Below are 16120 nucleotides of genomic sequence, written 5' to 3'. Positions count from 1 at the left end.
ACTCCTGAGCTCCTTTGCCCTCCTTGGGAACCTTTCTAACAGTTTCCTGGGAAGTTGAAATCAAGAGCAAATTTGTGTGTGATCACCTGCATATAATGTATAGAAATCTGAGACTACCAATAGAAACAGACCTGTCAACTTTGATGCAAGTAAAAACTAGTGCAATGCCCGAGGATTGATCAAGCGGTCAGGCTAAGGAATGAGGCAGAAAAGCTGTGGTAATCCTCAGCCAAAACAAAGAAACCATAAGCCAGCTAGCCAAAAGAAAAAGAAGAAAAAAGGCAGTGTTAAAACACATCTGATCGGACACTCTGGCATACTCATCTACCACAACATGGTTCCTTAATGTTATGCTGTCATTGCCTTGTTCATAAGTCAGAGAAAATTGTAATAATGCTTTTTTCCCCATGTTCATGCTCATGTATGCTCACGTTTTACAAAAAAACCCACAACCAACAAATGTTTGACAATATGACAAGAGCGCTGGAGGGCCCGAAGGCAAGACAGGAGGGCTAGCAGACCTTGCTGCAGAGACGACACAATCACTTGGTGGCCACAACCAGCTTTGATGCCTTGCAGAAGAAAAAAACAGGGAACCAGACTTACTGAAGTGAGAGCAATGGGAAATGCAGGTATGTGCCTGGATCTGTCAAGGGGGAGATCCTCATGGGGACCCCCTAGGGTTCAAACACTGGACGACAGCAGAGGCCTTTGAAGGTACATGCAAAAACTGCACATTACCCATTGAGGAGTGCAGCCTCAATTGCTGGACAGAATGGGTTTGAAGGCATAACAAAGACTGAAAATAACGTATATTCAGCTCAAGTAAATCATCCCATACGTGGTGAAAGTGGAAAAGAAATAAGAAGGTATAAAAACCCCTACAAGAACAGGAAAAAAAGAAGAGAGGAATTTCTCCTGCCCCATACCCTCAGGTAAAGACATCACATGTGATCAGCAACACCACTTAAACAAGAGCAGTTCCTTCTCTGGATTTGGGGGGAGGAATGCTGCTTTTTGATTTGCCCCTTACAATATTTTGCTAACGTGGACTCAGCAATCATATGTAAAGTAGTTATCTTTTACCATGGAATCAGGTTAAGTAAACTGGGATGTTAAGGAGCTGTTCCTTTGTGGTTTGTCTTCTGCTTCAACCTTCCCACTCAACAAGGTGATTGACACCGCAGCACAAAGGCAGAGTAAACTCGTATGGCAGAGCTCTAAGAGAAATAATTTCTCATACAGCAACAAGTCACTCTTCATTCTGGAAGCTAGGATAGCACCAGGCAAGAGGAAGAGAGGAGAAACACATTTCACAACAATCTTTCAGTCTGAAATGGGACTCGTTCCCATCAGCACCTGGGATCACATGCCCTTTGCTTCAGCAGTGACTGCGACTGCCGCAAAATTACCAGTTCAATTTTTCCAGAGATACCACTGCAACTCAGCTAAGGTGAATGTGAACTGTTGGCATTTAGCACGGTGGGGAGCAGGGGGTGGGAATCCTCATAGGCCAAATCCTGCCAGGCAGAGCTCTCTGAGGCCCGCACCTCCAAGCGAGAGCACTGTAAAGCAGCGCTGTGGGCAGGTTGCCCTAACGTGTACCTACCTTCTAGGTCAACATCAAAGTATTCCTAATGGACAGAAAAGCCATTTGGAAGGAGGTTTGAAAAACTATCTTATAAGATTTGGAGTGGTTCAGCATTCCTTGCAAGAAACCTCAGACAACTTGGTCAAATACACTTCAATTTTCTGGTGAATATTATTAAGCGTCTATTAATAATATATATTACATACTCCAGAAATAACTTTTCCACAAGAAGAACTTGCAGCCATTTTGCCACATCCAGTATCATGTGCTGGCAGAAATGAATTCTCCAATTGTTGCAGGTTGTTTTTAAGGGTGGTAGTGAAGGAGCACTGCTGCCTAATTTGAATGCAGATATCTGATAAAACTATAGCTCTATTAAATACCTAATGAGCACAGAGATGTTCTTCAGCAGGGTTCTGTTTTATAATAGACACAGGGGTGTAGTTGCTCAGATACCATCAATATCATAAAAGGAAGGGAACCTGAATGCACAAGTAGAAATTACGACATTTTAGTGATGCTACTCCCAGGTATGCAGTAAGCCTCGCAGAGTGATTTCCAATCTCGGTGTAAACACATAGCAAAGTACACAGATTAACAGCAGTTATTGTCTGTATTGATCTTTAATGCCATATTGTTTTCCATGAGGATAAGAAGGGCTGTTCTAGTGCCCTTGAACAAAAGATTGTTCCTTGTTTTCCCATGCTTATATGCAGAATTACTGCTGCCCTTCCAGGCCTGAAATGGCTGACTTTCAAGAGCACCTAGTATATTCGTCATGGATAATGCATGTTGTGACTCCTCAGACTGAAAGACTTGTAAAAACGTATGCTGTGCAGGAGGCTTCAGAAATAGGTTGGAATCAGTGCCCAGTTCTCAGCAATAAAGCATTAGCACACCAGATCTACGAGAGCTCCTGTCTGGTTCCACGCATGTGCGTGGATGCTCTTGTACATTATTGCAGAACATACTGGGGAAGGGAAGCACTTTTCATTAAAACAATTCTACATACAAAAAATGTTACAAAAGCCTAACCGGGAATGTTTATATATTCACACTTGTTTTGTTGGGGTTTTTTTGTCAAATTAAGCATAGGCATAAAATAATGTATTTGATTTTCTCTATTGGAATAAAATCTTCACTTTTTCTCAAGTAGATCTTTAAGATTTTTATTATCATTAGTTATGTGTATTACAATAGCAGCCAGAAGCCTCCAAATTAGTGCCCAATGCATGGGGCCCCATTGTACAAACAGATGTTAAAGAACAGCCCTAGCTCCAAAGTGATGACAAATGAAATCATGAGGATAAAGAAGTCCCTTTGGGGCCCATGTCTACGCAGCCAGGCAGAGACCCAGGGAACACACGGCATGCTGATGGTTTCTTCTCTTTTGGATAGACTCTGGAGGAAGAAAAAGAATCAGATCTCTTGGCGCATTGCATTTCCCTTGAGGGAGCGGCCACGGCGCTGAGATCACTATGACCTATTTCTTCACGCTTGCTGATGATCCTAGTTTCAATCCTTGCTCGGTAGGATCCTGAAATTCAGCAAGTGAAAAATGTGTCCTCATTGAGGACACACAGTAAACCTCCCGTTGTCTTCTCTGAAATCAGGATTTTCAGCCTGCTCTCTGGTGGTGGATACAAACCAAGGGAAGAAAGAAGCTGCAGAGGAAGAAGGAGGAGAAGACAGACTTGCAGACAGGTAGTTTACCCTGAGCTGAGCACAAGAATTCAGTCCCTCCTGCCCTGTAAGTGGGGCTGTTGAATGCTTTCCAGTGGGGCTGATGTCCTGCATGAATGCTTTCCAGGAAAATACGACTGAAAAAATGAAGATGAAGAGCGAGAATATCTGCACCACCTTGCATGAAGGTGATGGTGGCTCTACTTCTTTGTCCCTATTGCACCAATGCCAAGGGGACAAAGAATTAGGCCAGAAGAGGCTAGAAAAGTTGTAAAAGACCCAGCAGGAAAGACAAAAGAATACCACAGATAAGAGAGCCTCAGTTACACACCTTCAAAGAGGCAGAGGTAGCTTGGGCCATCACTGAATGGGACAACCTACCTGCCTGGCCGAGTCTAGGCTAGGATGGTCTCGTTTTCTGAAGGCCATGCAGAGATGAAAAGGAGACTGGTTGTTCATGCACCCTTTTTGCCAGCCACCTAAGTGAAGAGCCTTGCACGTTTGTACTGAACTTTACATCCCAGATATATAAATAATGCAGAATTATTCTCCTGAGAGGTGAAGGTGGCTAAGCCCATCATTTTGTTTTATGGATGAGAAGCTCATGGTGACACAGTGGTCACCTTGTCAGCTTTATAGGTGCTCTTCACCTACAGAGCAGTACTATTGCAAAGAGAGCAGCTATGCAGTGAACCCCTCAGCTTTATAACCTCCCCGGGTAGGAGCCTTCCCTACCAGAGACCTTTTCCATCAGGGCAGGTGAGATCACACTAAATAAGAGATCTCTCTGCTGTCTGGCAGGAAACACAGCATTGACCCTCCTGAAGGCTCAGATTGAAGATAGCCTCCTGCAGCGCTCACATGTGCAGGATAATGTCAGAAAATTACCCCATGTCAGGAAATCATTAAATATGTTATCTTTTCCTCTTGGGAGTTCCTTGAGACTCTGTTCCCTTCACCTTTCTCTCCACAGTGGCTGCTAGAGGATGCTGCAGGATACAGGACCTCAACCAAAGCCAACTGAGTAGCTGAGACTTCCTCCTAACTACAACTACTATTATTCTTTAAATCTGAACCTTTGGTCCCATTGCTTATCAGCTCTCAAAATCTGAACCTTTGGTCCCATTGCTTATCAGCTCTCCGTGTGACAGTGGCTACCCTCTGATTTCAGCTCAGACAGGCTGAGCTCTGGAAATAGCTTCATGCTACCTAAGTAAAGCTCTGCTTACTAATGAAAATATTAGAGGGAATGACAAAATTGTTTGGGCAGATGAAGGAACCATGTTTGACCTTGACTAAAAAATTCTCCATCTTTGGGTAACCCCTCCCTCTCCTGTCACTCAGGAAACGTCCACAGCTAGTTATCATAGACCCTTCCTCCACCTGCTAGCAGCTCTGTGTCTTAAACTTTGGTAACGTTATTCATGCAGCAGCACGCCTGGCACACGTCACTCATCTTCAGGGGTTTGAATTCCTCTGGTGAGGTGCAAGAAGGCAGAGGTGAATCAGAGTCCAAAAGGATAAATGCTCTTTGCTCGGGATTAATCTGATATGCTTTTAAGGCATATCAGCTGTATTTTGCCTGTTATCATGTGCTTGGAGCAGCATTACGCCTATTCATACCCACGAGTTAATCAGGGGCAGACCAGGATCTTGGCACTGGTTTGAGGCTGGAGCATCTGCTCCCTTGGGGAAAGATGGAAAGGGCCGACGCCACCCGCCTGATCACCACAGGGAGGCAAAGGTTGGCGGTGGCACTCGGCTCAGCGGCAGAGGTGGCCGCCGCTTCCTTCCACCGCCAGCGGCACGGAGGAGACCCAAGACCCAGCAGAACGGGCGCAGCTTCGCTGCAAACAGAAAACCCAGAGGCAGAGCTCAGGGGCCCCTTTCAGGGCGGTCCTCCGCCATGTTGTCCCCCCTCCGGGAGCACCCCACACGCCCGGCCCGCAACGCTCTCCTCCTCACAAAGTCCCGGGCCCGAAGGATCTCCTCAACTCTCCTTTGCTGCTTGCCGGGGAGAGGCACCGGGGAGAGGGGGAAGCACCGCCGCCGCTTCTGCGACGGAGGCAGCCCGCCCGGCTTCACCCGTGCGCCTGTCCCCACCGGTGAGCTCCTCGGCGAGAGCACCGCCACCGGCGCCTGCGCCACAAGGGTCCTTTCCAGCCACGAAATTTCCCGGGAGACACCCGGGACGGCAACAAGTCTCCGAATCTGTCGCGACGCCCGGGATTGCGGCAGCCCCGCGCCCCGGCCCGCAGCAAGGACACCGGCTCGCCTCAGTTCAACGCCTTCTCCGAGAAGTGTCCCAGCTTCCCCTCCTCCTGCACGGGCTGCGAGGCCTGGCCGTGGCAGGCCTGGCCGTGGCGGGACAGGCCCCGGTCCCGGGCCCCGGTGGGCCACCGCGGCCCCCCGCTCCCCGCCGCCGGGTGGGCGCCCTGCAGCTCGGCACACTTCTCCTTGTAGTGCTGGGTGTTGCCGGCGAAAGTCTCGCAGCGGCTGAGGTTCTCCTCCTGGACGGGGCTGCCCACGTTCTCCTCGCTCGGCCCCGAGGCCGTTGCCCCCTCCTGGGAGTTTTGGCTAAGGTAGACAACGATGATGTCGCCCTTGAAATTCATTACTTGTCCGCTTGAGATAAAGGTGGAGTTACTGTTTCCAGTCACATTTCCTGGGGAAGGAGGGGGGAGAAAAGAGGACACACGTGATTAATATTTTCTCCTCGTGAGGTGGACGCTTAGCACCGTGAACTTAATCTGCTGTGGTGGCTTTACTCTTGTTCCATTATTTTTTCCCCGTGACACGAGAACGCTCTTATAATCAATGCCTTCCACTGGACCTTTTCATTATTTCCATTTTTGCCTCCTCAGGATGAAGCCTGTCATCCACAGAGAGCCTGTCTGGAAGGCTTGGAAATATTTTCTCTCTCAATTGCATTCTGAGAAGCAAGAAGGAGCGCAACAAACTCATGCTCCCTGTGCTGCCCACTGCACAAGCTGCATCCAAACTGCCTCTGCCCACGGTTTGTGAGGAAATGGTCATTACATCTAATTATGAGTTTTTGGTTTGCTTTTTATTTAGTCCCAGGCATCACATTGGGGGTTTTTTCCCCTTTGGTAAACAACAATCAGTCCTACTGTGTGGGCTAGGTAGCAGGCTTATTGAATAAATAGTGAAAGACTTCATGCCAGACCACACAGTGTCCAAATGACACAAAGCTTATACGATTATCTTACATTGTCCTGATCCTCCATGTAGGTACACTCCTGTACTCACCTAGTGCCCTCATGGATTTACCTGGATATACACTGACTCCAGTGAAGAGACAGAGTCTATATTATAGCAACCTAATGGAGTTATAGTTTCAGTCAGTCTGCCTGTGGTTAGAGATTTTTCAGTATAAATTTAATCTTTCTGCCATTCAAGAACTGGGTCACTGACTCAAGGTTCTGGGAATTAATAAACTTCACTCAGAGCAGAAAGAAAATAACTGAGAACAAACTTTCAACAGCAAACTAAAAACTTGTTAAAGTTTGAAAATCAAACAACCGAAGCAGCCAAGTAAAAAAAAAAATAATAAAAATTTCTTTTTTAACCTATGAACACTCTTCCTAAGAAATGTTTTGCCTGCTGTGCTTCACTTCATTATTATTTGTGATCTGATCTGACACCTTTTAGACATTTTGTGCCTTTCCTCATTACATTCCTCAACCCTTGAGACATTAGCATTTTCACTGCAGCTAAGCATGGCCCAGCCCAGAGAAATGCTGGTTTTCTAGCGGCCATGGGTGATGTTTGCACATCAGTAAAGAACACTGGGCTCCAGCTGTGCTGAGTTAGGACCTGTGCCTGCTCATAACCAAGTCTGGGTAGCACTTGAGCATCTCCTTAATAGCCCCCCTCAAGCAATCCTATTTATTTTAGCTAAACCACTGCATTGCTAGCTCTTTGCTTTCTTTCCAACTGTTGTTGATTAACATGAGATGTCAATAAGAGTTTTCTCTGCGGGAGTTTTTTCCCTGCCAGTTGCTTCCCCTGTTTCAATTCGGTTTGGCTGTTTGCCATCAACAAAACTGTTAGGTATAATAGGAATACAAAAATAGTAGTTTGCCTTTATACAGATTGCCTGTCACTTGCAAAAGGTACTGCAGAAAAGTTTACCAGTGCTCAGTATGAGATCAAGAATTTAGAAATATATGTGACAGTGGGGAGGGAAAGGAAAAAAAAAAGTGGGGGGGGGGGGGGGAGATTAAAGCATTTAAAGGGAAAAAAAAGGGGGGAGATTAACGCATTTATAATGTTTAGTTGAACGTGGCTGGCAAATCTTCACTGCTTACTGAAGACACCGTGCTGAAACAAAAGGATATTTGGGGACCAAAAGCACAGAAAATGGACACAAGAGCTTCCTGCACTGTACTAAGAGATGTGCTTCCAACCTGGAAAGTATAAGACGCCTTCAAAGGACAAGTGAAGGCATCGTTCTCTGCAGTGTTTCAGGCTTTTGATCTTTTCAGAATACCTGATGATATTAATTACAATGACAGATTAATTTTTGTGGTAATTATTCACTAAGAACTGGAACAACGCAGGCGATTAATTTTCTCTGAGCCATCTAATAGCCTCTAGGTGTCAAGAACTGTTTGTTGCTGCTGAAACGGGCTGGTTTGGGATCTGGAAGTGAAAGGCTCTGCACAACCATTCCTGATCATGAGTCACTTTGGTCTTCTGGCACTCATGCTTTGTGCTGTAGCCCTACACATGACTTTGAGGTGGTCATGAACCGACGCTTCATGTTCTGACTGCCTCCAGGCTTGGGAGTTTGAAAGAGTGCTTGAAGGTTTGCCTCCATCTCCAGTAGTGACCCCGGTAAGTGGCACCTGTCCAGAGGTTTACTTTGGTCCTCTAGGGTTGTTTCACAGGAGGGACAGAATCTGCAATTTCTGTTGACATTTTGAGTGTTAGGGAACTAAACCCAAAACTTCATGGAATTACCCATGGCCTTTTTTTTCCTGTTTGTTCATCCACCCTCTTTTGTACCATTCTGTCTTAGCACGACTGTGTACAAAGCCTGGTGGCTTCAGGTGCTTTGAGAAGCTTTACAGAAAGTTATTTTGCATGCACTTTTATTCCATCTGGACCTTTTAGAAGGCCCAGCAAAATGACCAATGATGTTGCAGCTCCACAGGCAGCCCCAGTGTGGCCGGGGTGCTTCAGTGTGCAACCTATGGGTAAGCCCTGTCCCGCTCCCCATGCAACCAGGCATTGCTAGCAAGGCACGGTCACTCTGCAGACAGAAAAAAACTCTGCCAGCAAGCCACATTACCTACAGATTAACTAACCCACATTCACACTGCCCACAGCGCTGTCAGTACCTTCTGGCAGTCGTGCCTAAAAACCGGCAAATTAGGAACACAGTATATGTGCTCAGGTTTCACCAGATGGCACTATAGCATGTACATACCCGGAGGCACAGACACAATTAAAATCCCATGTAAAGAATTACGCTGCAGATCTAAGACGGCACTTTCTAGCACGTCTCTTAAATCCAAGCTCTCCTATTTGCCCTATTGTTCCTTAATATTTTCTCTTCCTCTTCGTGTCAGATTTAGAAAGAAAAGCAGTACTTCTGCAGTGCCAAATATGACTTGACTTTCAGTTGTATCTCAGAGTCCCCTACCACCAACAACGAAAGATATTCTGTGTTCTTTTTACTACTGCTGAATTATGTACAGACCAGGCAGTGAAACTATGTCAGGATTTCAGGAAACTGAAGCAGCAGAAAGACTATGTGGTCTTGGAAAGATGAACGCTACACACTTTCAGATTCCCACATTGCATGCATGTTGAGAGAGGAAGAGCCTTCAAAAGTGTTGCTTTTGGGTTTTGGCAGACTGACAAGAATGTCTCCATAAGAAACTTTAAGGCACAACATGGTTTTAAAGAAGGGCAACTGCTTACGACTGCTGCGTGTATTACAGTAATACTTCGATGTCCCAGTCAAAACTAAGGTCTCATTATGCTTGGCAGTGCATCGACATAAACAAAAATAGAGCATCTGACTTTAAGAGATTATAATCTAAAATGACTAATAACACATGACAGGCAGATTGCAGACTTTTATACTGAAAAAAAGTCTGAGGGAGGAAGGTTTCATCCAGAAAAGGCTCATTACTTCCCTTCTGCTAGTTTTGCTTCAGTGATTTTTTTTCCCCTCCCTGCTTTCATTTGACAATTTTGATATATTTACTCAATTAGTAAACTGGTAGTCAATTAGGAAATTTGTGACATTGTTTCAGAGTTGTTTAGGGGGCAGAGCACTTGCGTATGGAGAAACAATGTCTGTATGAAATTACTTTTAGGTGAATGCTTATATCCTAGCAAATAAAAACAAAGAGAAAGAGCCAAAAACAGAAAATTGAACATAATCTCTTTGACCCGGTCGTGGCCACCAGGTTACAGCTCCAGATGGAGTTTCACTGACCACCACATAAATGCAACCGGACTTAAACCTGATGGCAAAAATGTACAAGCAGACTGTTGAATGGAAAATTGTCTGTCTGAGCATTATGCATCCTTTCTTGACTCAGCATCTAGGTCCCTATACTCTCCTCCTTCTAAGTCTTCTCCAATACACACCCCTGCTATCACCAAAATGCTTCAGTAAAGGAATTGCCTGGCCTCTGCAGTGACAGCCAGAAGATGGGTTCTGCATTGCTGGTTAGGTAAGGGCAGGACAATGGTCCCTCATGACCAACAATAGCGCTCATACAATTTGCAGAATTCACTACAAACCAAATAGCCTTACTATTTCAGGTTTGGTTTCAGATTAGGTTCAGGGCAATTAAGTGAAAAGGCATAATTTTATTCTTCTCCCCTTCTCCTAAATCAGACCCTCTGAATAGTACTGAGCCAGCACAGAGAATAATCCTATACAACTGGGTACGGGTCAAGCCTAATGGGCTTACCAGATGCTGGAGGGAGGTCTGAAGTGCTGCTGTTTGTCCCTGAAGTGCTTCTGTTTGTCCCTGAAGTGCTTCTGTTTGTGTTCTGGTACTTCATGTTGGTACTATCTGAAGATGCATCTTCCATACTACGATCACTTGCTAGTGTGCTCTGACCAGCAGAGAGGAAATTCAAGCCACAGGTGCACTGTGCATAGGATCCAGTTTCTGGGGAGGTGGAGGCACTGTCAGCTGCAGCACAACAGGGTTTGCTCCACTTTCTGGGAGACTCCCTGTACGAAATGCCACACCTCACACAGATCTTCTCTGAGTCATAGTTTGTTGCAAAATGATCTGTGCCTTTGTTGTCCGTTTCTTTCAGGCAACTGTGGGCATGTTGGCAAGATTTCTGAAGAAGTTTGTCCGTGGCAGTGTGTGCCCCATCTGTGTTGGAGGAAGGGTGAAAGCCTTGAGAGACTGATATGTCCTCTGTGCTCCCAATCCCTGAAAAGTACTGATTTAAGCTGTCGTTCTCCCCTGCCTCCATCGGCTCCGAAAATGACGACACTGTTTTACTGGCAGTCCGACTCAGCAAAGATAAATAATCGGCGGTATTGAGATCTTTATCTGTGTATTCATCTTCCGTGGGAACTGGTGGGAAATGGTCATCATCAGTCTCATTTACCACAGAAAACTCTTGGAGGTTCCCCCCAGCCTCGCACGGTGCTGCGCTGGGGCTCCCGTTCCTGCAAGGAGCGTGACCACTGGTGCAGCATGAGTTCCCAGAGGCGGGAGAGCTGGTGGGGCCCAGGAGACACATGCCTTCAGAGGCCTGGGGGACGGCAGCATTCGTGATGTTCTCGGTAACAAATGCATCTCTATGGGGCTCCTGAAAGAAATTAAAAATAAAAACTTGATTAAGAAATAGATCAGAAGAAGATTATTTGCTAGACAAAGAAGGAACAAGCAGATCCCTGTTCTTCCTTGGTGCGGAGCTGCTGAGGTTGAGCAGCACTGCTATATTTGAGTCTTGAAGTGTAATTCTGTTCTGCTGTGAAACTGTGACCGGTCATGCTGTGCTCAGCGGGTGTTCGGAAAAAAACCTGGTGGCCTGGGGGGCAATAATGTTTAATTTTGGGAGATGACTATTCCTAGGTCTTAAGAAGGCCCTTAAGAGTTAATAAATCTAAAAGAGTCGCTAGATTCTGCTATTCCTTGTGGACCATCAGTAAGACCTACCTAACTGCTTATAGGGGTTTGGAAACCCCCTACGTGTCTGAAGGGCTGTTGATCTGTGAAGGCCTTACTGGGAGCAGAACCTTTATTATCAGTAATGATCGGAAAAAGAAACTGGGTTGATTCAGAGGGCCTAAGACAAGCTAGAAAAAAAAAAGAAGTCACATGGGCAAGGTTGCTTTAACCTGTAAAATGTTAGGACAACAAATGTTAAGGCCCACAACATCATGTTGCCAGTACTTGTCAAAGTAAAGCTGTATTTTTGGTTGCAGCTCCAAAAAAGGGTTGGGAAATAATTCAAGGGTTTCCTTCACTTCATGAAAGTTGTGCTGTAAAGACAGGTATTTGGGAACTGATACCTTTCATTTCTAGCATCTGTTCAGATCTTCCAGGATAGAAGAGAGAGTGTAAATGCTGCCAGCCCCTAATTGCTGTTGATTCACTCCTCTGTCCCGGAGGATCTGAGCAGCTGCCAGTGCAGGAGGTTGCATTAACACTTGTGAGACAAAAGAGGAACTGCCTACTCAAAAAGGTGTGTTTGTTTCGTATGGGGGTTTTTTTGTAGCAATGGAATTTGAGTCTTTCAACAGCTAAGCTAGGCAGAGCGTGCACCTGGGACACCTCAGTCCACGGCCGTGGTGTGAAGCAGGCAGTGCACATGAACTTGAACCTGTGCCTCCATCTGAGTGTTTCAAGCGTGGGATCTGGTGTTCTTCCAGAGCAAACCCTCTTGTAAGGTCTTACTTTTATCACATCCAAATGGAAAGAAGGATTTCTATGAGCACTAGAATTAAGGTGTCTCACAGCCAGTTTCTTTAGCCGATGGCTCTGTGCTTAATGCTTTGCATGTCTGGCATTCTTGGCATTACCCCAAATCCAGGTTTGTCCCGTGTGAGCATTCTGGTATGTAAAAAGGTGCAAACTCAACTGAAGGTTTTCCTGCTCTTAGGATTGAGAAAGGCTTTCTCCTAGGCAGAGTCTCAGGTGTTCAGCAAGCAGTGGGCTCACGTTTAGCTTTCCCCTCATAAATATTTAATCATCACAGAGACTTTTACCACTGTTAAAACTGGCTGAAACCACAGAGCAGGTTGAGAAGCTATTTGAGAACGGTGATTTCATATGCCTCACATTTACAGAAAACCAGACTGAAAAAGCCAAAGCTGCGAGCATTTTTTGAGGAACTCAAAACTTGTTTTGTAGCCAAACATTAATGTGGAGTCTGCTTCAGGAGGGGTGTCAGGAATGCCACGTGGAAAACATAAACCAAAGAGAAAATGCTAGTGCCTTTGACTTTACCTTTGATCCTTTTATTTGGCTGCACACTTCGTTAGCCCAGTTCTGTAGATCTGCTGTAGGGAAAACAAAAAGAGTAGCTGTAACATATAGCAGCCACTGAAGTTAGCCACAGACCTAAACACCCACAGTCATTCACAATCCGCAATATCATATTAAATAAAAACCAGCGAGACTGTTTTTACTGACTGTTCAAGTGTCCCAGCGTCGGTCTAGCTGAGGATTCATTGTAACTGGAACAGGGATATATTTCTGTGGAACAAATGTTTCCAAGCTCCTAAAATAGACCACAGTTAAACTGTGTTCCACTTCAAATGGGGTTTCTTTCCTGGTCATATGTCACACCAAGCTATGACTGGCCCAATACCGACCCGCTTGCAGCCGTACAGTCTATTTCAAGAGAAGTCACATGGATGGCCCAAAGGCCATTATCAGACAGGAGTAAGGACCCTGGAGAGAAGAGGGTAAGCCACTGAGACCACAGGGCAGCAGGCTCAAATAGAGCATATTCCACTTAATCAGGGTGTACTTAATGGGGAAATTCACTTAATTGGAGTATCTCCCAAGGAAAAGCTTTGACCGCCACTTAATAGAGTTAGCAAATCTTGTTTTCTGTTTATACTTCCAGGAGATTTTGCAGGGCTCAGGTCTCACATACATTTGAAGCTTATGCTGGTTTTGTATGTCTGAAGATAGATCAGCTACGTAGCCACTGCCAGTTCCCAGCAATGAGTCTGTTCCTCTGATGTTGAGTCTGCACATTTACCATCAGACCCCCCCCCACCCCAAGCAGGCAGAGCTTCTTCCTGATCCTACAAGTCTCTGGGGCTTCGGTTAGCAGGATTTACCACGCAAAGGCAATGAAGGACTATCACTCCAGAGCAGCAGGGCAATAGAAATGTCAGATAAAAAGCATTCCCCCCTAACCTGCTTTGCATCATATTTGGTTTGCAAGGAGAGTCACCATTTCCTCCAGCCCATCCCAGGAATTCCAGATTTAGCACAACCCGTGTTTAGTGTGGCAGAGGCAGCCTATTTCTAAAACACAGGCTGAAATATACTTTACAACAGAGGGTTGCTGTCTTCCCTTCCACTGCTCCCAAAACATTTAAAAAATTGCTAGGGCTTAGGAAAGGAGATGATGGAAAAACTACACTAGGAAAACCTTTCCACGTTTAGGGGGAGAAAATAAAAAGTGAACAGAACAATATGGGTTTGTCCTTAACTAAGGAGATCCAGGGCTTAACACAGACTTGAGTAACTTTTGAATGTATTTCTGTTGTATTAACAATATATTCAGTGCCCCACTGTTATCCAGTATGCCTTTGCCAGAATTTTTCTATTTTTCTACTTTTACTGATTATCCTATTTCCTCCTAGTAGTTCTTCCATACCTCATCAGAACTTTAGCCTTCAGCTAAAAACATTGCCTCCGTGTTTTCAAATACACACCAAGCCTTTGTCTTGAAATCCATATTTTAACCTGTCCAGATGTAGGTTTCAGGGGAGGAGGCGAAGCGGGAAGGAGGAGACAGGAGGTGGTGAAAGCCCCCTGCTTCCCTTCAGCCAAGGGGTCTGCTGTGCCGCATGGTGCGGAGCAGCCATGCTGCTGTAAAAGCCCCCAGCACCAGCCCTCCATCATCCACACAGCGGTTGCGTCCGCCCCGAGGGCAGTCACCCCGTGGTCGGGGCCGCAGGAGGCTGCCAAGCAATATGCGTTATGCATTAAATGTAATATGCTGCCTGCCTAGAGGAAAGGCGTTTGAAGCCTGGCTTTGGACTAGTTAAAGCGTACCCGTATGGAGAGGTATAGGGATAGTACAGAACTTCCGAAATAACTCCTGAGTTTCTTAACCTGGTGGTTACCCATGAAATCAGAGCGTACAGAGAGCCATGCAGCTGTCACATTCATGAATATCATTAGCTATCACGTACCTGTCAGCTTTTTTCCCTTATTCTTGTAGTATACGATGAAGATGACAATGCCAATTAGTGCCACAAAAAACAAGATGACAATCAACACGTATAAGATCCTGTTTGTTCCTGCAGAATGTAAAAAAGACATTGTAGATCTGTTTGTACTCAGCAGTATGACAATCCTTGCTTATTTTACCTGCTTTTCCACAGGAGAGAGGTTTTTTTTTCTTGCTTCCTATTTGATTTTTCAGTTTCTATAATAAGGACAACAGCCCTAGCACTCGTGCAATTTTGTGACAAGCAGCCTTACTGAAGGTAGCTGGTACCAAGCCATCTCCATAAAAAACAGAGTCTTGGTGTCTCAGAGAGGTGTGATCCAGTCACGCTCCTCTGAAAGTCCCCTTGCAAGCTGCCAGTGTCCATGGGCTGTGCTTGCTCTCCTTCAGGGGATGGAGGACATACATTTCATGGAGACTATAGAGTTCAGCTGGCAAAATTTGTCCTTTATCTCAGGCTATGAAGGATCACTGCGTGCCAGGCAAGCAGCCTCCCTGCTACCATACCCAAACTGGAGAAGGAAACGGGCAGTGGGCAAGAAGGGAGAGATACATCCACTTGAGACTGTATCCATTGCTATACAATAAGCACCAAGAGGAGCTGCTAGCCTTTATACAGATAATGTGTGTATTGAAATCAGCAGGCTGAAAAAATGAAAGAGCTGTAACTGTGATGGAGGTCACGGGTATAACGGCAATGCTGCTTGCCAGGCACCTCGGTGGGAAGCGTAAAGGTCTGCGTAGTAGCGGACTTGGGTCCTAGAGCCGCCAGGCTTAAAGTAGTCTTTAAAGGTGGGATTTTCGAAGAGCGCTGTCCTGGTCTACAGCTGCTCTCCCTAGAGTCACCCACAATGGGAATGGAGTTAAGCCAGCCAAAATCCCTAGCAAACACATCCCTCCTCCCTCCTCCTATTTTCTAACAGATAATCTGTATGAGGACACGTGCCGTCTTCCGATGGCTCAGGCATCTTCCGTTCTGTGCAAACTGCATCTGACTTGTCGGTCCCAGGCATGATTTCTGCCATTCCTAGAGCTGTACAGCTAAAAAAGAAAGACAAAGAGGCGAAGTTCTCAAAGAGGAAGCTTGTTGTGGCTCCTACACTTATGCAGAGCACTTCTTTCTGTTGTCACATACAACATTTCTGCTGCATTTCCCCACCCTTAAGAACCTCAGACACCTTCTTTATTTTCAGCTGTGTCACCTCAGCAATTCTGTTGTTACTGCTTTCTCTTGCTCCCCGCAAGGAGAATTCAAGCTTCAGTGTGAGAATGCTTTTATTGCTGCACAGCCGACAGAAGTGCTCTGTGTGCTCTGCAGGCAGCCTGAAACATCCCACTGTAAAATGTTTTTGCCCGAGCTTCTCCCTGCCTTCTAGCTGTCGTGGTCCTTTTACAAGATACAGGGACTTA

General features: G+C 45.7%; 1 protein-coding gene across 3 annotated transcripts in view; it reads right to left on the bottom strand.

Annotated features, from left to right (window-relative positions):
- Nucleotides 1-2744: 2744 nt before the first annotated feature.
- The window catches only part of TNFRSF11A (TNF receptor superfamily member 11a), a 28735-nt gene continuing 15359 nt past the window's right edge, over nt 2745-16120 (bottom strand). For all 3 annotated transcript variants that reach the window (XM_049824052.1, XM_049824054.1, XM_049824053.1), the window contains 5 exons: nt 15657-15751; nt 14673-14780; nt 12742-12794; nt 10234-11098; nt 2745-5939 (listed from right to left, as the gene is read on the bottom strand). In XM_049824052.1, the coding sequence (XP_049680009.1) occupies nt 5551-5939; nt 10234-11098; nt 12742-12794; nt 14673-14780; nt 15657-15751 (1510 nt within the window). In that variant the 3' untranslated portion in view covers nt 2745-5550. The remainder of the gene's footprint in view (nt 5940-10233; nt 11099-12741; nt 12795-14672; nt 14781-15656; nt 15752-16120) is intronic.

This window comes from Accipiter gentilis, chromosome 20 (genome assembly GCF_929443795.1).
Source record: "Accipiter gentilis chromosome 20, bAccGen1.1, whole genome shotgun sequence".
Classification (NCBI taxonomy): domain Eukaryota; kingdom Metazoa; phylum Chordata; class Aves; order Accipitriformes; family Accipitridae; genus Astur; species Astur gentilis.
This window is presented reverse-complemented; position numbering and strand designations above follow the sequence as displayed.